General features: G+C 40.6%; 1 protein-coding gene across 1 annotated transcript in view; it reads right to left on the bottom strand.

Moving 5' to 3' along the window:
• Positions 1-3469: 3469 nt before the first annotated feature.
• SAP30 (Sin3A associated protein 30) overlaps positions 3470-23639 on the bottom strand; it is a 41820-nt gene continuing 21650 nt past the window's right edge. Inside the window, exons 2-4 of the mRNA XM_073577438.1 lie at positions 23256-23381; positions 13221-13319; positions 3470-7789 (exon numbers count right to left, since the gene is read on the bottom strand). Coding sequence (XP_073433539.1) covers positions 7667-7789; positions 13221-13319; positions 23256-23381 — 348 coding nt within the window. The 3' untranslated portion in view covers positions 3470-7666. The remainder of the gene's footprint in view (positions 7790-13220; positions 13320-23255; positions 23382-23639) is intronic.

Raw genomic sequence — 23639 nt, 5'->3', positions numbered from 1 at the left:
TCAGGAGTTTTCCAAACGCGACATGGTGTCCGATCTCAATTCCAGCCAAAAACGTCAAATGGCGCTGCTTCCCTTCCGAGCTCTGCCATGCGCCCAAATAGTGGTTTACCCCCACATGTGGGGTATCAGCGTACTCAGGACAAATTGCACAATAACTTTTAGGGTCCTGTTACCCTTGGAAAAATAAGAATTGAGGGTGAAAAGATCATTTTTGTGGAAAAAATATGATTTTTTAATTGTATGGCTTTATGTTATAAACTTCTGTGAAGCCCATGGGGGTTCAAAGTTCTCACCACACATCTAGATCAGTTCCTTAGGGGGTCTAGTTTCCAAAATGGTGTCATTTGTGGGGGGTTTCCACTGTTTTGGTACATCAGGAGTTTTCCAAACGCGACATGGTGTCCGATCTCAATTCCAGCCAAAAACATCAAATGGCGCTGCTTCCCTTCCGAGCTCTGCCATGCGCCCAAATAGTGGTTTACCCCCACATGTGGGGTATCAGCGTACTCAGGACAAATTGCACAATAACTTTTAGGGTCCTGTTACCCTTGGGAAAATAAAAATTGGGGTGAAAAGATCATTTTTGTGGAAAAAATGATTTTTTAATTGTACCGCTGTACGTTATAAACTTCTGTAAAGCCCTTGTGGGTTCAAAGTTCTCACCACATATCTAGATAAGTTCCTTGGGGGGTCTAGTTTCCAAAATGGGGTCACTTGTAGGGGGTTTCCAATGTTTAGGTACATCAGGGACTCTCCAAACGTGACATGGCGTCCAATCTGAATTCCAGCCAATTTTGCATTGAAAAAGTCAAACGGCGCTCCTTACATTCTAAGCTCTGCCATGCGCCGAAACAGTCGTTCCCCACCACATATCAGGTATCTGCGTACTCAGGACAAATTGCACAATAACTTTTGCAGTTCAATTTCTCCTGTTACCCTTGGTAAAATAAAAAAAATTGAACCTGAAGTATTTTTTTTATGAAAAAAAGTTAGATGTTCATTTTTTTTTAAATATTCAAAAAAATTCCTGTGACGCACCTAAAGGGTTAATAAACTTCTTGAATGTGGTTTTGAGCACCTTAAGGGGTGCAGTTTTTAGAATGGTGTCACTTTTGGGTATTTTCTATCATATAGACCCCTCAAAGTGGCTTCAAATGTGATGTGGTCCTAAAAATAAAATGGTGTTGTAAAAATGAGAAATCGCTGGTTAACTTTTAACCCTTATAACTTCCTAACAGAAAAAAATTTTGGTTACAAAATTGTGCTGATGTAAAGTAAACATGTGGGAAATGTTAGTTATCAAGTTTTTTGTGTGCCGTATCTCTGTGATTTAAGGGCAAAAAAATTCAAAGTTGGAAAATTGCGAAATTTTCAAAATTTTCGCCAAATTTCCGTTTTTCTCACAAATAAACGCAAGTTATTTGAATGAAATTTTACCCCAACATGAAGTACAATATGTCACGAGAAAACAATGTCAGAATCACCGGGATCCATGGAAGCGTTCCAGAGTTATGACCTCATAAAGGTACAGTGGTCAGAATTGTAAAAATTGGCCCGGTCATGATCGTGCAAACCACCCTTGGGGGTGAAGGGGTTAAGGAGATGGGAGAAAGCTCCACAAAGTCAATTATCACTGCAGCCCTCCACCAGTCGGGCCTTTATGGCAAAGTGGCCTGATGGAAGCCTCTCCTCAGTGCAAGACATTTGAAAGCCCGCATAGTTTGCTTAAAAACACATGAAGGACTTCCAGACTATTTGAAATAAGATTCTCTGGTCTGATGAGACGAAGATAGAACTTTTTGGTGATAATTCTAAGCGGTATGTGTGGAGAAAACCAGGCTCTGCTCATCACCTGCCCAATACAATCCCACCAGTGAAACATGGTGATGGCAGCATCATGTTATGGAGGTGTTTTTCAGCTGCAGGGACAGGACAACTGGTTACAATTGAAGGAAACATGAATGCGGCCAAGTACAGAGATATCCTGGATGAAAACCTCTTCCAGAGTGCTCTGGACCTCAGACTTGGCCAAAGGTTCACCTTCCAACAAGACAATGACCCGAAGCACACAGCTAAAATAACAATGGAGTGGCTTCAGAACAACTCTGTGACCATTCTTGACTGGCCCAGCCAGAGCCCTGACCTATATCCAACTGAGCATCTCTGGAGAGACCTGAAAATGGCTGTCCACCAATGTTCACCATCAGACCTGATGGAACTGGAGAGGATCTGCAAGGAAGAATGGCAGATCCCCAAATCCAGGTGTGAAAAACTTGTTGCATCATTTCCAAGAAGATTCATGGCTGTACTAGCTTAAAAGGGTGCTTCTACTCAATACTGAGCAAAGGGTCTGAATTTTTATGACCATGTGATTTTTCAGTTTTTCTTTTTTAGTAAATTTGCAAAAATTTCTACATTTGTCTTTTTTTCAGTCAAGATGGGGTGCAGAGTGTACATTAATGAGAAAAAAAAAGAACTTTTTTGAATTTACCAAATGGCTGCAATGAAACAGAGTGAAAAATTTAAAGGGGTCTGAATACTTTCCGTACCCACTGTAAATTGTCAAAACCAAAACCAGGCATTATCAATAAATAATAAATAAAATTTATTTAAAACATGACATACCAATGAGATAAAAACACCACTGCATCAAAGAAGATAAAAACGCATGTAAAAAAATGCACTCAAAAATGCAATGAAAAAAAAAAAAAAAAAAAAAATCACAAAAGGTTTGTAAATTTCCTTGAAAAAAATGAAGAATTGCTGCTTCAATTTTAAACCTTCTAACATCCTAAAAAATAAAAGGATATTTTAAAAATGGTGCTGATGTAAAGCAGACATGAGGTAAATGTTATTTAATGACTACTTTGTGTGGTATGACACGAGTCTCGTATCTCTATACCCGACACTGCCGCTGACACTCGGGACCGGAGTGTGCGGTTGCATATATGTCTATGTAGCTGAGTGCTCCGGTGCTGAGTGCTGGCGGTAGTGCCGGGTATTGAGGTGCGAGACTCATGCGAGTTTCTCGCAAGTGTGACCCCAGCCCTAAAGGGATAATCATTCAGAGTTTGAAAATTGCATTTTTTTTTTTACAAATGTCTGATATTTTAAAAAATAAAAATGCAGAAGATATTTACAAATTTACCACTAACATAATGGACAATGTGTCACAAAAACACTCTCAAAATCAATGAGATCTGTTGAAGTGTTCCAGAGTTATTACCATATAAAGTGACACTGGTCAGATTTGAAACATTTTGCCCGGTCAGTAAGGGGTTGAAAACAGTAATAATAACAAGGATGTCAGTATAATATAGGCATTACTGTTTTCTTTCCTGTTAAGTTGTACCCATAATTCCACAATGGCATCACAGTAACATGACAGGAAAGTAATGTGTGAAAAGAGTGAACTAAAAAAAATGTCAATGCACTCATCAACCATAGCGGTGAAATATTCATCGGGAGCCAGTATTTTATATTTTTATTAAAGCCATCATAATATTATACATTCATGACGATCCAGAGATTTTAGGTCACTAACATTAATTAGTACATGCCAACAATATTTATAGGACGAAAAACCCCAGGAAAGGAAAGTGCAACTTCTAATGGCTATACCAAGATAGATGGGGTCTGTGCAACCAATAGCATTAATACATACTATACAAGAAATGTAACTCTAAACTACTGAAAGCACATTTAGTCAGGAATGACTTGCCGAGTCTTGGAATAAGGGCGCAGTCAGACGACCGTATAACGCGGACAACAATCCCATCACAATGCTTGGACATCTTGTCGGCGTTCCTGACCCGAGCATAACAACTTCATAGAAATACAAGCTGTCACGCTCGGGAAGGAGAGCTGCCAGCCAGGCTGAGCTTTGAGATGGGATGGTTGTCCATGTTATATGGCCAGCTGACTGTGCCCTAAAGGTAGTAAAACTATCTGCTCTACATGAGAAAGTGCAGCTTTGACAGCAAAAGTCTAGTTTCCTCAGTAGCAGGTGTTGGTGAACACTAAACTTCCCAAACTGTATTCTCCTAGAGAAATAAATTAAAAAGAATTCAGAATCACAGAAACACATTTTAGGATTATTTTCACAGGAAAGTGCAGTTATATCGTGTAATAAAATGACCGAAGAAATGGCGGTAGTCCAATATTCTGTCCCAACTTCTTTTTTAAAATCGAATTGTGGGGTTAAAAAAAAAAAAAAAAATGTTTAGAAAGCATATGTGCACACAATGGCCCCGATTCATCAAAGTTTTTATGCCACAACTCTGGCATAAAAAGGTTTAAAAAGTTACATTTTTGCACAATGCGGAATTGTGTATACAAGTTTGTCTTTTGGTATTCTCAAGCCAGTTTTACCCAGCTTCACCAAAATGGGCAGAGGCCGAGTGGGGCAACGGCACAGCTTTGCGACCCCTGCTTGTCAAATCCATGGTGACAGATTGGGTTGACTACGTAACAAAGCTTACTCCTGTCCCCAACCTGAGTAAGACTTACATGTGCACACGGAGGTGCACGCCACTTTGCCCCCTCATCTAATTCATAGAGGAATTCGCCTTTTAATGAATCAGGAGCCTTGGACTCCATTCTGCCCCCATCATCACATCTGGCACAAAAAAAAATGGTCTTGATGAATCGGGACCAATGTCCTAATTCAGATGGCAGTGCTGCCAAAGTTTTTAAAAAAAAAAAAAAAAAACCAGAACATATGTACAGCAATGTAGTTTTTACTTAGCTGTTTGTTATATTCCCTTGCTGCAGCAGGTTTTCAGGATTCCATGCGTTATGTGCACATACCCTAAAGTAATCTCGTACTTAGTAATGCATCGAATGCAATGATTCGCTACAAATAATTCATCCCAAAGAGTGTGTGGGTATGTGCTCACTTTAGCCGGCTTTAAATAAAGCGAACCTGTCAGCTGTTTTGGTCGCTTATAAAATGCAGCCACCGCCTTTCAGGGCTTAAGCCCCCGATCCACCGTGCAAGTTAAGAAAAATAAGTTTTATTTTACTAGCCCACTTTAGGGGGGTGGGGGGGGGGGGACGGTTCGGTCCGACGGGTGTCGCAGGTCCGGGGCCGCCCTCCTGCTTGATTCATAGCTCCCCGGCATCGCGCTCCTGTGCAGGCATACTTCTCTGCCCTGTTGTGGACAGAGCAAAGTACTGCAGTGCGCAGGCGCCGGTAAAGGTCAGAGAGACCCAGCACCGGCTCACAGAAAGAATCTACTCTGCCCTCAACAGGGCAGAGAAGTACGCCTGTGAAGGAGCGTGAGGTCGGGGAGCTATGAAGCAAGCAGGAGGGCGTCGTTGCAATTAGATGGGAGGCGCCAGACCCGGACCTGTGACACCCATCGGACCAGACTGCCCCCCGGGTGAGTATAATAAAACTTATTTTTCTTATCTTGCAGGTTGGATCGGGGGCTTATCTACAGCATTATAGAATGCTGTAGGTAAACCATGAAAGGCAGAGGCAGCGGCCAAAACAGCTGACAGGTTCCATTTAACTGCCCCACATCACAACTTATGAAATGGAGATTAAACAACTGTGACTGTAATCAATTTTATCCAATATTGTTGTAGTGCAGATTAGGAAAGCAGACAATTGTGTGACAAACAAATTTTACAGCAGCCCTCCACCCTTGCACTGAAAATTATTCATACAACCATACCAACCTGGTGCCTTCGCTTTTCATTGTGTGATGAGACCAGTGTCCAGCTTCTCCTGCATCCAAGCCTGAGCCATACTTTCAATGCCTTACCCATGTTATCAAAGCGTGGCTCAGGCTTATCACTGCATCAGTCATCCTGGAGAATGAGCTGGATCGTAGATCTCAGCAGAGGAGGCAGTGAGATGCCTTCAAAGAGCACCAGGTGGACTGACTGCACATGACAAGAGCCTGGGTGGAGGGTAACTTTAAAGTTATTCTATATAAAAGAAATACAGGCTCGATTTGTCTTCCAGACAATGTTTATACTGTTTTAATGCGTCCCAATTGAAAAAGGAAGTAATTTTTTCCAAACTATCAAATAGTTTTGTGTCTACACCTATTACTCAGGGTTTTTTGTCCCCAGATAATAAACAAAGCCGGTGTGCTCCAATTCTAGTTACGGTACCTTCTATCTGTTCCCAGCTATTGGAACCTACCAAATACATGGCCAGGATACATGCTGCCCACTGTTTGGACAGGTTCCCTTTACGGTAATTTGGAACGTTGCTTCATTTGACATGCATCAGAACAATAAGAAATATCAAGATGGCACTTTTGTTTATAGAAGAACTTTAACTAGTTTTGGCATGTTAAACTGGCTACCTCACAATAAAGGGGCTGATGAGCTCAATAAAACGCTACAGCTGCTTACATGCCAATTTCCCCTTCATCCAAGGAGAAGATTCTCCTCTGAGGGCATTTATGTTTTTGGTATAATGTTGCCCAATCATAAGAAGGCAGTATTAGGAAAAAAGCAATTGTCCCAAAGGTCAGAACTGAATTTTTCACTGTGATCTGGTAAGACTGATGAGTCTAACCTTATCACACCAAGATCTCTGTACTCCCGGAGCATACTGACATTACACTGCTGGGATAGGTGGACATAAAATGCACTGGATCTATCCCAGGTATCAGTGAATAATGCTCAGTACCTGGACAGATCCAGAGCATGGTATGTTATTACAGCCCGGCTCTCCTCTGCCAGCGCCCTTATGCGATTCATCATACAATGACCTGACAAACTCTCCTTTCCTCCTGTCCCAGTGCTTGTAAGGTCAGTAGGAACCAGGAGTGAGAAGACCTCAGTGTGATGAGGCTAGTCATCACGTAACCAGGTTCTGACCTCCTATGCGGGCGTTTGGCTTATTTTCTGCCTGTTTGATGCTGCCTTCTTATGACTGGAAAATATTATACGGGGAAAAGTAAACTCCCCCAAGGTAGAATCTCTGCTTGGTTACAGGGGAAATTAGCATATGAGGCTCCTTAAAGTTAAGAAGCCAATGTCTCCACCGTGGAGCGGCGAAATAAAAAAAAGATGTTAAATTCAGCTCTTCAGTCCCTCTATGACAGGGTAGCCAGTAAAGTGGTAAAAGGTCTTTTTCAAAGAGCAAATCTAGTACTTTAGATGTCTGCAGAGCGGTGTGGGGGCACTGTCCATTTATAGTGTTTCCATATAAAAAGGGATATGTTCATAGATACTTACTGAGAAGTTAATACTTCTCATAGGGAACCTTACTCCAATCTTTGGGATTATATTACAACACAAAGTGCATTGTCAACTATGTGATCTGCTACTTTAGCAACACATATAAAACAAAAAAAAACCCCTATAAAACCCCATTAAATATATGTCAAGCAGCAACGTCTCTAATTCACTAGACACAATTTCTTAAATACAAAGCAAACATGAATATGGGCAAAAGTTTTAGAACATGAATTCAAAATTATTGCAGTGTCAGATCTAACTAGTCAATGCCATGCACAAAATACACATCCCTACAGATTAGGATTGGGAAGCAGAGGCAAATCTCTGATGTTACAGCAATTATGGTTTCCACAGACATCACTAAAAGACCACTGAACTTTATTTACAAGTGTCCTTCTTTTCCAAGGCTTGTATAGATCTCCTGAACTGCAAATGTCCATAAAACATGAATGTGTTATCTCTAATGGAGACTTCCGTCAGACTTGTGATCCGATTTGTTTTTTTCATTCTTGACTGAGCAGATGAAATATGTCAGTGTGTCCTTTTCATTCACTGGGAGCGTTCGGAAATGACCACCAATGATCTAAGGAGGATAAAATCAAGAATCATTAGCATTATAGGTTTATCAAGACTTTGTACTGAAGGAAAAAGTGACAGCTGGATGTATTTAACCCCATGACAGTGATTTTTATGTTTTGCTATTTCGTTTTTACTTTTGTCTTAATTTTTTTTCCATTGACATAACCATACAAAGACATGTTACCATATTATGAATTGAAAAATAAAAATTTACAAAAGGGGTAAAATAATAAAACGCAATTTTGCAAGCGTTTTATAGATTTTAATTTTATCTGTGTAAAATTTGTAGTAAAAATGTACTACCGGCATATATAATTTTCCAGTATGATTACAGTAATACCAAATTTGAATAGTTTGTAATTACATTTTGGTGCTTGAAAAAAAAATTATATATATATATATATATATATATATATATATATATATATATATATATATATATATATATATATATTTATTTAGGAGCTGACCAAGAAACAGCAATTCTGGCATTTCAATTTGTTTCTTCTTTACAGCATTTACATTATAGAATAACTTTATATCTTGATAGATGGGATTTTGGTAATACCAGTGTTTAATTTTGAAATGGGATTTTTTTTCGCATTGATTTTAAAAACATTTGATAGCTTGTACAATATATTGCAATACTGTAGCATCTAGTAGAAATGGCAACTCCCTATTAAGTCCAGCCAGTTTAACCCCTTTACCCCCAAGGGTGGTTTGCACGCTCATGACCGGGCCAATTTTTACAATTCTGACCACTGTCCCTTTATGAGGCCATAACTCTAGAAGGCTTCCATGGATCACGGTGATTCTGACTCAGTTTTCTTGTGACATATTGTACTTCATGTTAGTGGTAAAATTTCATTCATATAACTTGCGTTTACTTGTGGAAAAAAAACTGAAATTTGGCGAAAAATTTTGAAAATTTCGCAATTTTCCAACTTTGAATTTTTATGTTCTTAACCCCTTCACCCCCAAGGGTGGTTTGCACGTTCATGACCGGGCCAATTTTTACAATTCTGACCACTGTACCTTTATGAGGTCATAACTCTGGAACGCTTCCATGGATCCCGGTGATTCTGACAATGTTTTCTCGTGACATATTGTACTTCATGTTAGTGGTAAAATTTCATTCAAATAACTTGCGTTTATTTGTGAGAAAAACGGAAATTTGGCGAAAATTTTGAAAATTTCGCAATTTTCCAACTTTGAATTTTTATGCCCTTAAATCACAGAGATACGGCACACAAAAAAACTTGATAACTAACATTTCCCACATGTTTACTTTACATCAGCACAATTTTGGAACCAAAATTTTTTTTTGTTAGGAAGTTATAAGGGTTAAAAGTTGACCAGCGATTTCTCATTTTTACAACACCATTTTATTTTTAGGACCACATCACATTTGAAGCCACTTTGAGGGGTCTATATGATAGAAAATACCCAAAAGTGACACCATTCTAAAAACTGCACCCCTTAAGGTGCTCAAAACCACAGTCAAGAAGTTTATTAACCCTTTAGGTGCGTCACAGGAATTTTTTTGAATATTTAAAAAAAAAATGAACATCCAACTTTTTTTCACAAAAAAAATACTTCAGGTTCAATTTTTTTTTATTTTACCAAGGGTAACAGGAGAAATTGGACAGCAAAAGTTATTGTGCAATTTGTCCTGAGTACGCTGATACCTGATATGTGGGGGGAACGACTGTTTCGGCGCATGGCAGAGCTCAGAATGGAAGGAGCTCCGTTTAACTTTTTCAATGCAAAATTGGCTGGAATTCAGATCGGACGCCATGTCACGTTTGGAGAGTCCCTGATGTACCTAAACAGTGGAAACCCCCTACAAGTGACCCCATTTTGGAAACTAGACCCCCCAAGGAACTTATCTATATATGTGGTGAGAACTTTGAACCCACAAGGGCTTTACAGAAGTTTATAACGTACAGCGGTACAATTAAAAAATCATATTTTTTCCACAAAAATGATCTTTTCACCCATAATTCTTATTTTTCCAAGGGTAACAGGACGCTAAAAGTTATTGTGCGATTTGTCCTGAGTACGCTGATACCCCACATGTGGGGGTAAACCACTATTTGGGCGCATGGCAGAGCTCGGAAGGGAAGCAGCGCCATTTGACGTTTTTGGCTGGAATTGAGATCGGACACCATGTCGCGATTGGAAAACCCCTGATGTACTTAAACAGTGGAAACCCCCCACAAATGACATCATTTTGTAAACTAGACCCCCCAAGGAACTAATCTAGATGTGTGGTGAGCACTTTGAACCCCCCAGTGCTTCACAGAAGTTTATAACGCCCGGGCGTGAAAATAAAAAATTCGTATTTTTTCCACAAACATGATATTTTAGTCACCATTTTTTTAATTTTCCCAAGGGTACCAGGAGAAATTGGACCCCAAAAGTTGTTGTCCAATTTGTCCTGAGTATGCTGATACCCCATATGTAGGAGAAAACTACTGTATGGGTACACGTCGGGGCTCGGAAGAGAAGTAGTGACGTTTTGGAATGCAGACTTTTATGGAATGGTCTGCGGGTGTCATGTTGCCTTTGGAGAGCCCCTAATGTACCTAAACAGTGGAAACCCCCCACAAATGACCCCACTTTGAAAACTAGACCCCCCAATGAACTTATCTAGATGTGCGGTGAGCACTTTGAACCCCCCAGTGCTTCACAGAAGTTTATAACGCTCGGGCGGGAAAATAAAAAATTTGTATTGTTTCCACAAACATGATCAATTAGTCCCCAATTTTTTTATTTTCCCAAGGGTAACAGGAGAAATTGAACCCCAAAAGTTGTTGTCCAACTTGTCCTGAGTACGCTGACACCCCATATGTGGGAGAAAACTACTGTATGGACACACGTCGCGGCTCGGAAGGGAAGTAGTCACGTTTTGGAATACAGACTTTGAGGGAATGTTCTGCGGGTGTCATGCTGCCTTTGGAGAGCCCCTAATGTACCTAAACAGTGGAAACCCCCCACAAATGACCCCATTTTGGAAACGAGACCCCCTAAGGAACTTATCCAGATGTGTGGTGAGCAATTTGAACCCCCAAGGGCTTCACAGAAGTTTATAATGCCCGGGCATGAAAATAAAAAAATCGTATTTTTTCCCACAAACATGATCAATTAGTCCCCAATTTTTTCATTTTCCCAAGGGTAACAGGATAAATTGGACACCAAAAGTTGTTGTCCAATTTGTCATGAGTACGCTGACACCCCATATGTGGGAGAAAACTACTGTATGGACACACGTCGGGGCTCGGAAGGGAAGCAGTGACGTTTTGGAATGCAGACGTTGATGGAATGGTCTGCGGGTGTCATGTGCGTTTGGAGAGCCCCTGATGTACCTAAACTATTGAAACTCCCCACAAGTGACACCATTTTGGACACTAGACCCCCCACGGAACTTATCTAGATGTGTCGTGAGCACTTTGAACCCCCAAGTGCTTCACAGAAGTTTATAACGCTCGGACGTGAAAATAAAAAAATCATTTTTTTTCCACAAAAATTATTTTTTGCCCCCAATTTTTTATTTTCCCAAGGGTAACAGGAGAAATTGGACCCCAAAAGTTGTTGCACAATTTGTCCTGAGTAGGCTGATACCCCATATGTGGGGGTAAACCACTGTTTGGGCGCATGGCAGAGCTTGGAAGGGAAGGAGCACCGTTTAACTTTTTCAATGCAGTATTGGCTGGAATTGAGATCAGACGCCATGTTGTGTTTGGAGAGCCCCTGATGTGCCTAAACAGTGGAAACACCCCAGTTCTAACTCCAACCCTAATCCCAACACACCCCTAACCCTAATCTCAGCCCTAACCCTAATGGGAAAATGGAAATAAAAACATTTTTTTAAAAATTGTATTATTTTTCCCTAACTAAGGGGGTGATAAAGGGGGTTTGATTTACTATTTATGGCAGGTTTTTATGTTTGGCAGCTGTCACACGCTAAAAGACGCTTTTTATTGCAAAAATAGTTTTTGCATAACCACATTTGAAAGCTGTAATTTTTCCATATTTTGACCCACCGAGTCATGTGAGGTCTTATTTTTTGCGGGACGAGTTGACGTTTTTATTGGTACCATTTTCGGGCACGTGACATTTTTTGATCGCTTTTTATTCTGATTTTTGGGACGCAGAATGAACAAAAAACAGCATTTCATCAATTTCTTTTGGGGGGGTGCGTTTACACGGTTCCGCGTGTGGTAAAATTGATAAGGCGGTTTTATTCTTCGGGTCAGTATGATTACAGCGATACCTCATTTATGTCTTTTTTTATGTTTTGGCGCTTTTATGCAATGAAAACAATTTTATATAAAAAAATAATTATATTTGCATCGCTTTATTCTGCGAGCTATAACTTTTTTTTTCGCTGATGACGCTGTGTGGCGGCTCGTCTTTTGCGGGACAAGATGACGTTTTCAGCGGTACCATGGTTATTAATATCCATCTTTTTGATTACGCGTTATTGCACTTTTTGTTCAGCGGTATGATGATAAAACATTATTTTTTGCTTTGTTCTTTATTTTTATTTTTTAAGGGGTTCCATAAAGGGGTTAACTAGTGGGACAATTTTATAGGGCAGGTCGTTACGGACGCGGCGATACCAAATATATGCACTTTTATTGTTTTTTTTTTTTTTTATTTCCAAAAAATGAATTTATTAGGGAATAATTTTTTTTTATTTAGCGATTTTTTTTATAAATTATTTTTACACTTTTTTCTCTGCAGGCACTGAGAAAGACGCCTCCATGCAGGGCCCCGCGGCCATACTGGATCTGGGGACCTGCAGGGAAGGAGACCCCCAGAGCAGCGCAGCACATCGCGCTGCGCTGGGGGTCGCAGGGAAGCACGGAGGGAGCCCCCTCCCTAACGATGCTTCCCTGATCCTCTGGTACACTGCGATCAGGTTTGATTGCAGTTTGCCAGGGGTTAATGTGCCGGGGGCGGTCCGTGACAGCCCCTAACACATAGCGCCGGGTGTCAGCTGTGATAATCAGCTGACATCCGGCCGCAAACAGCGGCGCTCCCCCCATGAGCGCCGCTGATCGCTATGACGTACTATCCCGTCCTTGGGAATTAAGTCCCAGGGCACATGGACGGGATAGTACGTCATATGTCAGAAAGGAGTTAAGCACAAAGTGACGGCACCAGATAATTGCGCTTTGGAGTGTTGGGGAATCAGAAAAAGCTGGCTCCATAGGAGTTGTGTCATGTATGTATAACACAGCCAGCACCTCCGTGTTTGGGTGGGCTCAGCTCCTGAGCCTGATCCATACACCCTTCACCGTATGAGTAACGATTATGCATGTCACAAGTCAGAGTTCATACAATATGGTACATCGTGGCATGCTACATAAATCTAGACCCATTATGGGAATTAATTCTCTGGTTTCGACAATAACTCGACTTCTTACCTCAACGAGCTGTGCTTTATTTAAACCAGGCCTTGCTTGCAGTTTGAAGTGCCTCTTATACCTTCTCAGGGTGTTAACTTGCAACTGGAAAAGGTCCACCTAGGAGAGGGAGGCAAAAAGGAAAATCAGAAAGACATCAGAAAAACCAAGGTTACTGCAAAGATTGTTTTTATATCACTTATGTTATCCTGAAAGCTAATGCTGGAAGTGGCCTTCAGAACAGTGCACAGGAAATGTGTTTCCTTTACCCTAGACACTTGTATAAAAGTCGTTTGATTTATTAGTCTTTCAGCACAATATTTCGTTTTTTCTTAATATACAGCTTTAGGGTACATCGACATGGATAGAAATGCTGCAGATTAGCCATGTGATGTTAAGCAAATCTTAGCCACACGCTGCAGAATTCTTTAGCAAAAAAATTTATTTATATTTCACATGTTAATATCCCCAGCAAGTCAACTTCCATTACAGATTTTCAACAGATTTCATCCTGCATAAAGCCATCAGAAATCTGTAGCAAAATCTTTACGTTACACACGGAGATGAATTTCTAGAAAATAAAAAATGATCTGTGTGGACGCACCCAGCCATCAACTTCTTATGGCTGGAAACTCATGGTGAATAATAATTATAAATAATAATCTTTATTTTTACATAGAGCTAATATATTCCGCAGCACTTTACAGTTTGCACACATTATCATCGCTGTCCCCGATGGGGCTCACAATCTAAATTCCCTATCAGTATGTCTATGGAATGTGGGAGGAAACTCATGCAAACACAGGGAGAACATATAAACTCCTTGCAGATGTTGTCCTTGGTGGGATTCGAACCCAGGACTCCAGTGCTGCAAGGCTGCAGTGCTATCCACTGAGCCACCGTGAACGGAGCTTATGGACAAACACTGTCAGAGGGGTTGTCCAGGATTTTTATGATGGCTTATACTTAGGAAAGGTCATCAATATCAGATTGGTGGGGGTGCAAAACCTAGCAACCCCAGCGATCAGGTCTTCCGTGCCGGCAGGAAGTGATTAGTTGAGGAGCAGAAGAGCACAGCTCCATGAACTGTATGGTAGCTGCAGGAGGGTACTGCAGATCCAGCCCTATTCAAATAAACAGGCGTGGAGCTGCAATACCCCGCTGCGGCCACTATAGAGTTCACGGAGCTGTGTAGTTCCACTCCACAACTGAGCACATTCGGCCTCCGCTGGTACCTGGAACAGCTGATTGACGAAGTTACAGGTGTCGCAACCCCATGAACTGATATTGATGGCTTATCCTAAGGATGGTTGATGCTGTGTGGATTGGTGCAGTTTTGCTGGAAAGGAGACTGAACAGGGATGTCTGTATGTAACATTCTGCAGAGAGGAGTTGCTGAAAAGAAAGTTGTCATGACAGTCTGGACCGGACCAAATGCACAACTATGATTAAAGAAAACATTACTGATTAGACACTGGGTTTTACCTGCATTGTACACACATATACGTCTGCAAAATGCCTGTGCAGAACTGGTTTCTGCCACTACAGTGAGGAAAATAAGAATTTGACACGCTGACTATTTTGCAAGTTTTTCCATCTACAAAGAATGGAGAGGTCTGTAATTTTATCGTAGGTTGTCATGTCTCCTTGCAGAAAAGCTCCCCCAAAGTATGATGATTCCAAGTCCATGCTTCATGGTTGGGACAGTGTTCTTGGGGTTGTGCTCATCCTTCTTCTTCCTCCAAATATGGCAAGTGGAGCTGATAGCAAATGTTCTACTTCGGTCTCTTCTGATCACATGACCTACTCCCATGTCTCCTCTGGATCATCCAGATGGTCAATGGTGAACTTCAAACCGTCCTGGACATGTGCTGGTGTGAGCAGGGGTTACCTCTGTGCCCTGCAGGATTTTAATGGTGTTGCGTGCTACTAACTGCAATGTTTGAGACTGTGGTCCCAGCTCTCTTCAGGCCATTGACCCGGTCCTCTCGTGTAGTTCTGGACTAATTCCTAACCGTTCTCAGAATCATCCTTACCCCACAAGGAGAGATCTTGCATGGAGCCCCAGACAAAGGAAGATTGACAGTCATATACGGTTTCTTCCATTTTCTAATAATTTAATAATTGTGCCAACAGTTGTTGCCTTCTCAGCAGGTTGCTTGCCTATTGTCCTGTAGCCCATCCCAGCCTTGTTCAGGTCTACAATTTTGTCCCTTGTGTCCCTAGACAGCTCTTTGGTCTTGGCTATGGTGGAGAGGTTGGAGTGTAACTGATTGTGTGGACAGGTGTTTCATACAAGTAACGAGTTCAAACAGGTGCGATTAATACAGGTAATGAGTGCAGAGTAGGATGGCTTCCTAACAAAAAACTAACAGTTCTGTGAGAGCCAGAATTCTTGCTGGTTGGCAGGTGATGAAATACTTATTTCATGCAATTAAATGCAATTTTATTATTTAAAAATTATACAATGTGATTTTCTGGTTTTTATTTTTAGATTCTGTGTCTCACAGTTGAAGTGTACCTACAAGAAAAATTACATACCTCTCCATTCTTGGTAGGTGGGAAAACTCTCAAAATCGTCAGTCTAAGGCTGGTTTCACATTAGCGGTTTTGTGCGCAGCACATCCGTGCGCATGCGTACCTATGTTTAATATGGCGTACGCATGGTCTCGCGTTTGCATGCGTTCGTCTGCATTTTCGTGCGTGCGCATGCGTTTTTTTCCAGGTGTGCCTCTAGGCGCGCCGGACGCAACATGTGGCATTTTTGGGTCTGTTCAAAGTCGTCAAAAAACGCATGCGTACGCTTGCGCACGAAATGTGTCAAAACAACGCATTACAGTCTATGGGAACGCAGGCGTGCGTATGGACATGTGTACAGCAAAAAAAGAAGAAATATGCAGCACTCACCAATGTAGTTGAAAAACTGTGAGTCTTTATTTCACATAATTTCCATCAAATGTGTGGACATGCAGGACGTGGAGGAATGCTAGGGGAGGGAGGACATGTGTACGCCTGCATTTGCCTACGCATGCGCTTTAAGAGTAAACATGTCTAGACACTGGTCTAAACCACCCCCTTCCCATGACACACGCCCACTGTTGTCCCATTGGTGGAATGTGTTTCAAGGATTTTTCAAGGTTTTTCCTCCTGTGAAATGTGACACCTAGGAAACGCATGCGCATAAAAAACGCAAACGCATGCAAAAACGCATTTCTACTTGCGCACGATGTGCTGCGCACAAAGACGCAAATGTGAAACTAGCCTATCAAAAACTTATTTTCCCCACTGTATATGGTACTCCATGGTGGTACTACTAGCCCTATATAGGACTACTTAGAGCATCTACCACATTATCTGTAATCAAAGCTATCTTTGCGTCATGTAGGACTGCAGGAGGCAGGGTGCCAATTCATTTTGGTTACCATTGCTTATATATTATGAGTGAGGAAAAGACATGTAAATGGGTGATGCCAACAAAAGGCTCCCTGAAGTTGCGAGCCATTAACAGGGCAGCTCTTCAAACTAAAAGAGGTCTTTAAAGTTAAAACACACAACACTTTCACTTTTTAAGGTATGGAGTGTTTGAGTGTTTGGTATTTTATGACATCACACAACCCCCACACATATCCCCAGCCAAAAAAAAACAAAACAAGAAACATAGACTTTATTGTCCATAACAACAGTTTTAATTTTGTATTCTGCTTTTGAAAAATAAAAAAAAAACTGTGCTGTGATTTGTTGCTACTTGCAAAAAGAGTGTCTTTTTAGACAGTTTTGGAAATCTACCCCGTATGCTGAGATATTATGACATTACAGTGGGTACGGAAAGTATTCAGACCCCTTTAAATTTTCACTCTTTGTTTCATTGCAGCCATTTTGTAAATTTAAAAACGTTAATTTTTTTCTCATTGATGTATACTCTGCGCCCCATCTTGACTGAAAAAAACATAAATGTAGAAATTTTTGCAAATTTATTAAAAAAAGAAAAACTGAAATATCACATGGTCATAAGTATTCAGACCCTTTGCTCGGTATTGAGTAGAAGCATCCTTTTGAGCTAGTACAGCCATGAGTCTCCATGGGAATGATGCCACAAGTTTTTCACACCTGGATTTGGAGATCCTCTGTCATTGCTCCTTGCAGATTCTCTCTAGTTCCGTCAGGTTGGATGGTGAACGTTGGTGGACAGCCATTTTCAGGTCTCTCCAGAGATGCTCAATTGGGTTTAGATCAGGGCTCTGGCTGGACTGTGTGCTTAGGGTCATTGTCTTGTTGGAAGGTGAACCTTCGTCCAAGTCTGAGGTCAAGAGCACTCTGGAAGAGGTTTTTATCCAGGATATCTCTGTACTTGGCTGCATTCATGTTTCCTTCAATTGCAACCAGTCGTCCTGTCCCTGCAGCTGAAAAACACCCCCATAGCATGATGCTGCCACCACCATGTTTCACTGTTGGGATTGTATTGGGCAGGTGATGAGCAGTGTTTCTCCACACACACCACTTAGAACTTTTTGGTAATAATTCTATCTTCATCTCATAAGACGAGAGAATCTTATTTCTCATAGTCTGGGAGTCTTTCATGTGTTTTTTTTTTAAGTAAACTTTATGTGGCCTTTCATATGTCTTGCACTGAGGAGAGGCTTCCGTCGGGCCACTCTGCCATAAAGGCATCTGTGAAGCTCAGCCACAGTGATCTTGGGGTTCTTCTTTACCTCTCTCACCAAGGCTCTTCTTCCACGATTGCTCACTTTGGCTGGATGGCCAGGTCTAGGAAGACTTCTGGTGGTCTCAAACTTCTTCCATTTAAGGATCATGGAGGCCACTGAGCTGTGAGGTCCTAAATAGACTGGTGTGTGCCTTTACAAATCAAGTCTAGTCAGTTTAATTAACCCCTTAATCCCATATGACGTACTATCCCGTCCATGTGCCCTGGTACTTAATTCCCAGGGACGAGAATTCACGTGGTGAGTGCCGCTGATCGCGGCCGGGTGTCAGCTGATTATCACAGCGATCAGCGATCTGTCACAGGACAGTGATGTCCCACCTGGGACAATGTAATAAAGTTAAAAAAGTGTTAAAATAATTAAAAAAAAAAAAAAAAATCGCTAAATAAATTAGAAAAAAAAAAAAAATATTCCCCCAATAAATTCATTTTTTGGAAATAAAAAAAATAAAAGTATATGTATTTGGTATTGCCGTGTCCGTAACGACCTGCCCTATAAAACTGTCCCATTAGTTAACCCCTTTAGCGAACCCCTTAAAAAATAAAAATAAAAAACGAAGCAAAAAATAATGATTTATTATCATACCGCCGAACAAAAAGTGCAATAACGCGCGATCAAAAAGACGCATATAAATATCCATGGTACCGCTGAAAACGTCATCTTGTCCCGCAAAAAACGAGCCTCCATACAGCATCATCAGCGAAAAAATAAAAAAGTTATAGCTCGCAGAATAAAGTGATGCAAAAATAATTATTTTTTATATAATAAAACCGACAAAACATAAAAAAACGACCTAAATGAGGTATCGCTGTAACCGTACTGACCCGAAGAATAAAAGGGCTTTATCAATTTTATCCCACGCGGAACGGTGTAAACGCACCCCCCCAAAAGAAATTCATGAAACGCTGTTTTTTGTTCATTCTGCGTCCCAAAAATCGGAATAAAAAACGATCAAAAAATGTCACGTGCCCGAAAATGGTACCAATAAAAACGTCAACTCGTCCCACAAAAAATAAGACCTCACGTGACTCTGTGGGTCAAAATACGGAAAAATTATAGCTCTCAATATGTGGTGATGCAAAAACTATTTTTACAATAAAAAGCGTCTTTTAGTGTGTGACAGCTGCCAAACATAAAAACCCGCCATAAATAGTAAATCAAACCCCCCCGTTATCACTCCCTTAGTTAGGGAAAAATAATAAAATTAAAAGAAAATGTATTTATTTCCATTTTCCCATTAGGGTTAGGGCTAGGGTTAGGGCCAGGGATAGGGCTGAGATTAGGGTTAGGGGTGTGTTGGGGTTAGGGTTAGGGCTGATATTAGGGTTAGGGGTGTGTTGGGGTTAGGGTTGGAGTTAGAATTGGGGGTTTCCACTGTTTGGGCACATCAGGTGCTCTCCAAATGCAACATGGCGTCTGATCTCAATTCCAGCTAATTCTGAGTTGAAAAAGTCAAATGGTGGTCCTTCCCTTCCATGCTCTGCCATGCACCCAAACAGTGTTTTACCCCCACATATAGGGTATCAGCGTACTCAAAACAACTTTTGGGATCCTATTTCCCGTTACCCTTAGGAAAATAAAAAATTGGGGGCAAAAATATCATTTTTGTGGAAAAAAATGATTTTTTTATTTTCACACCCGGGCATATAAACTTCTGTGAAGTACTTGGGGGTTCAAAGTGCTCACCACACATCTAGATAAGTTCCGTGGGGGGTCTAGCTTCCAAAATGGGGTCACTTGTGGGGAGTTTCAATAGTTTAGGTACATCAGGGGCTCTCCAAACGCACATGACACCCGCAAACCATTCCATCAAAGTCTGCATTCCAAAATGTCACTACTTCCCTTCTGAGACCTGACGTGTGCCCATACAGTAGTTTTCTCCCACATATGGGGTATCAGCGTACTCAGGACAAATTGAACGACAACTTTTGAGGTCCAATTTCTCCTGGGACCCTTGGGAAAATAAAAAAATTGGTGACTAAAAGATCATGTTTGTGGAAAAAATACGATTTTTTTATTTTCACGCCCGGGCGTTATAAACTTCTGTGAAGCACTGGAGGGGTCAAAGTGCTCACCACACATCTAGATAAGTTCCTTGGGGGGTCTAGTTTCCAAAATGGTGTCATTTGTGGGGGGTTTCCACTGTTTTGGTACATCAGGGGCTCTCCAAACGTGACATGGTGTCCGATCTCAATTCCAGCCAAAAACGTCAAATGACGCCACTTCCCTTCCGAGCTCTGCCATGCGCCCAAATAGTGGTTTACCCCCACATGTGGGGTATCAGCGTACTCAGGACAAATTGCACAATAACTTTTAGGGTCCTAATACCCTTGAGAAAATAAAAATTGGGGGTGAAAAGACCATTTTTGTGGAAAAAATATTTTTTAATTGTACTGCTGTATGTTATAAACTTCTGTGAAGCCCTTATGGGTTCAAAGTTCTCACCACATATCTAGATAAGTTCCTTGAGGGGTCTAGTTTCCAAAATGGGGTCACTTGGGGGGGGGGGTTTCCACTGTTTAGGTACATCAGGGGCTCTCCAAACGTGACATGGCGTCCGATCTGTATTCCAGCCAATTTTGGATTGAAAAAGTCAAACGGCGCTCCTTCCCTTCTGAGCTCAGCCATGCGCCGAAACAGTGGTTTCCCCCCCACATATCAGGTATCAGCGTACTCAGGACAAATTGCACAATAAATTTTGCAGTCCAATTTCTCCTGTTACCCTTGGTAAAATAAAAAAAATTGAACCTGAATTATTTTTTTTGTGAAAAAAAAGTTAAATGTTCATTTTTTTTTTTTTAAATATTCAAAAAATTCCTGTGACGCACCTAAAGGGTTAATAAACTTCTTGAATGTGGTTTTGAGCACCTTAAGGGGTGTAGTTTTTAGAATGGTGTCACTTTTGGGTATTTTCTATCATATAGACCCCTCAAAGTCGCTTCAAATGTGATGTGGTCCCTAAAAATAAAATGGTGCTGCAAAAATGAGAAATCGCTGGTCAATTTTTAACCCTTATAACTTCCTAACAAACAAAAATGTTGGTTCCAAAATTGTGCTGATGTAAAGTAAACATGTGGGAAATGTTATTTATTAAGTTTTTTGTGTGCCGTATCTCTGTGATTGAAGGACATAAAAATTCAATGTTGGAAAATTGCAAAATTTCCAAAATTTTCGCCAACTTTCCGTTTTTTTCACAAATAAACGCAAGTTATTTAAATGAAATTTTACAACTAAAATAAAGTACAATATGTCACGAGAAAACAGTGTCAGAATCACCGGGATCCATGGAAGTGTTTCAGAGTTATTACCTCATAAAAGGACAGTGGTCAGAATTGTAAAAATTGGCCCGGTCATGAACGTGCAAACCACCCTTGGGGCTTAAGGAGTTAAACACGGCTGGACTCCAGTGAAGGAGCAGAACCATATCAAGGAGGATCTCAAGGAAATGGATAGCATGTGACTTAAATATTCAGTATTTCTTTTTTATAAATTTGCAAAAATGTCTACATTTCTTGTTTTTTTTTCAGTCAAGATGGGGTGCAGAGTGTACATTAATGGGAACAAAAATGAACTTTTTTGAAGTTACTAAATGGCTGCAATGAGACAAAGAGTGAAAAAATTAAAGAGGTCTGAATACTTTCCGTACCCACTGTACATAACACATAGTAGCTGTCAGTCACTGGCGTGGTGTTTTTCAGGATCCCGAATCCTCTGGTCAGTCGTCAGTATAAATATAAAGCAACAGCTTTTCAGCTATCTATATTTCAGCTAAGGCACCCATTCTTCCATCTTCATCACCTACTAATTACTTGCTTAGACCATGTTCACACTTTCAGTATTTGGTCAGTATTTCACATCAGTATCTGTAAGCCAAAACCAGGAGTGGAACAATCAAAGGAAAAATAATAGAAACAGGTCACCACATCTGTATTTTTCACCCACTCCTGATTCTGGCTTACACATACTGAGATACAAAACTCAAGAATCAATGTGTGCACGTGGCCTTAGTAGAAATTTACTTTTCTACATCCGTAAGGGAAAGCTGCCAACCACCCAGAAATTCTTCAGCAGTCTGTAAAAGACATTTTTTAACTGTTGGTTATAAAAAAAAATGTGAAGTGTCGGTGATATCTTTGAAGCTGGAGAAACTTGTACAGATTAATTTGACTAAAAGATATCAGGATTATGAGCTCATGGTCATAAGAATTGTAATGCTATATTACGGTTTTTCAATAGGTCAGTAAAAATGTTGGCTTTCCCTGATTTTTTCACAAGCTTTCCATAAAAATGTAAAAAAATCATCAACAAGTAAAAAAAAAAACAAACATCTACTGAGATGTATGTTCCTTATTCTGGTTTCTTCTGAACATAAATCGGACCACATAAACAAAGGCTTTTCTCCTATTCTGAAACAATTTACAGTGGGGAAATAAGTATTTGATCCCTTGCTGATTTTGTAACTCATCATCAACTACAAAAAACATCTGACTGCTGTGCTTGCCAACAAGGGTTTTGCTACCAAGTATTAAGTCTTGTTTGCCAGAGGGATCAAATACTTATTTCTCACTGCAAAATGCAAATACATTTATATAATTTATACAATGTGATTTTCTGGGTTTTATTTTTGATATTCTCTCTCTCAATGTTACAATTAAGCTATCCTTATAATTATAGACTGTTCATGTCTTTGTCAGTGGGCAAAACTTACAAAATCAGCAAGGGATCAAATAATTGTTTCCTTCATTACCCCAAGATTATTTCTGAACAGGTACCGGGGTGGATAACACTGCCATGAAACACTTCTTCGAACACAGGAAATGATGGCAGTCTCTAAGGAGGCTTTTTCATCTATCGATGGGTGAAGTGATGAATTATCCACCGTATCCAATCACAATATTGAAAAATCGATTTGATTTCTATCATTTAGAGACGATAGTTTTGTTTCTCAGTTGTATTATTAGTAAAACTGAAACCGGCTGCTGACTTGGTACTAACGTTACGTATATTCACACATAAAAGGTCTTCTCCAGACTCCTTTCTACAGGCAGTGCCTCAGAAGTCACACTTCAAACACCGTCTTTATAAGTCTTTCTTTACAAGAAAGACATTTTCATCCTAGTCCCAGAGTTTTAAAGTAAAGACAGATAAAGGGCATCCTTCACAGACGAAAAAATGAAGGCCATGGGGCAGTGTCATTAAATCTTACTCTACAAACAGCTAAAGAGAAGTGACACTATACATTCAACTGAAACTCTTAAGGAACAACAGACTGATAGCTAATAAAGTTTAACGGCAACTGGTACCTTAATAAAAACATGTTCATCAGAACATTTACCTCTGGGGTATCGGCGTCGTGAGCCGGAGAATCTGCATCATCATCGTCACTACCTTTTCTTTTCCGTCGGTTTCTCACACTCTGAATTAGGTTCTTGTGGAAGTCACAGATATAAAGGTGTCTTGCCTAAGTATAGAAAACAGAAAAAATAGACGTAGAAGAGGAAAATCCACAGCATTCAGTAAAATACATCACAAATGCTCTCTGGTTAGAAGGTTTTTTTAACCTCTGCTAGGGTCACATTTAGGCCTCACTCAGATGTCCATTTTTTCACAAACGTGTTGCTAGGATTTGGGTTCCTGTCGCTGCACAGCGGGAATCCCGAGCCTTGCTTCCGGCGGTCTCCCATTCCTTTTCAGCAGCAGAGGAGGCTGCTCAGCAGAC

This window comes from Dendrobates tinctorius, unplaced genomic scaffold (assembly GCF_039654945.1).
Source record: "Dendrobates tinctorius isolate UK_male_01 unplaced genomic scaffold, ASM3965494v1 ptg000008l, whole genome shotgun sequence".
NCBI classification, from domain to species: domain Eukaryota; kingdom Metazoa; phylum Chordata; class Amphibia; order Anura; family Dendrobatidae; genus Dendrobates; species Dendrobates tinctorius.
The sequence above is the reverse complement of the archived record's forward strand: the minus strand, read 5'-3'. Positions and strand labels throughout refer to the sequence as shown.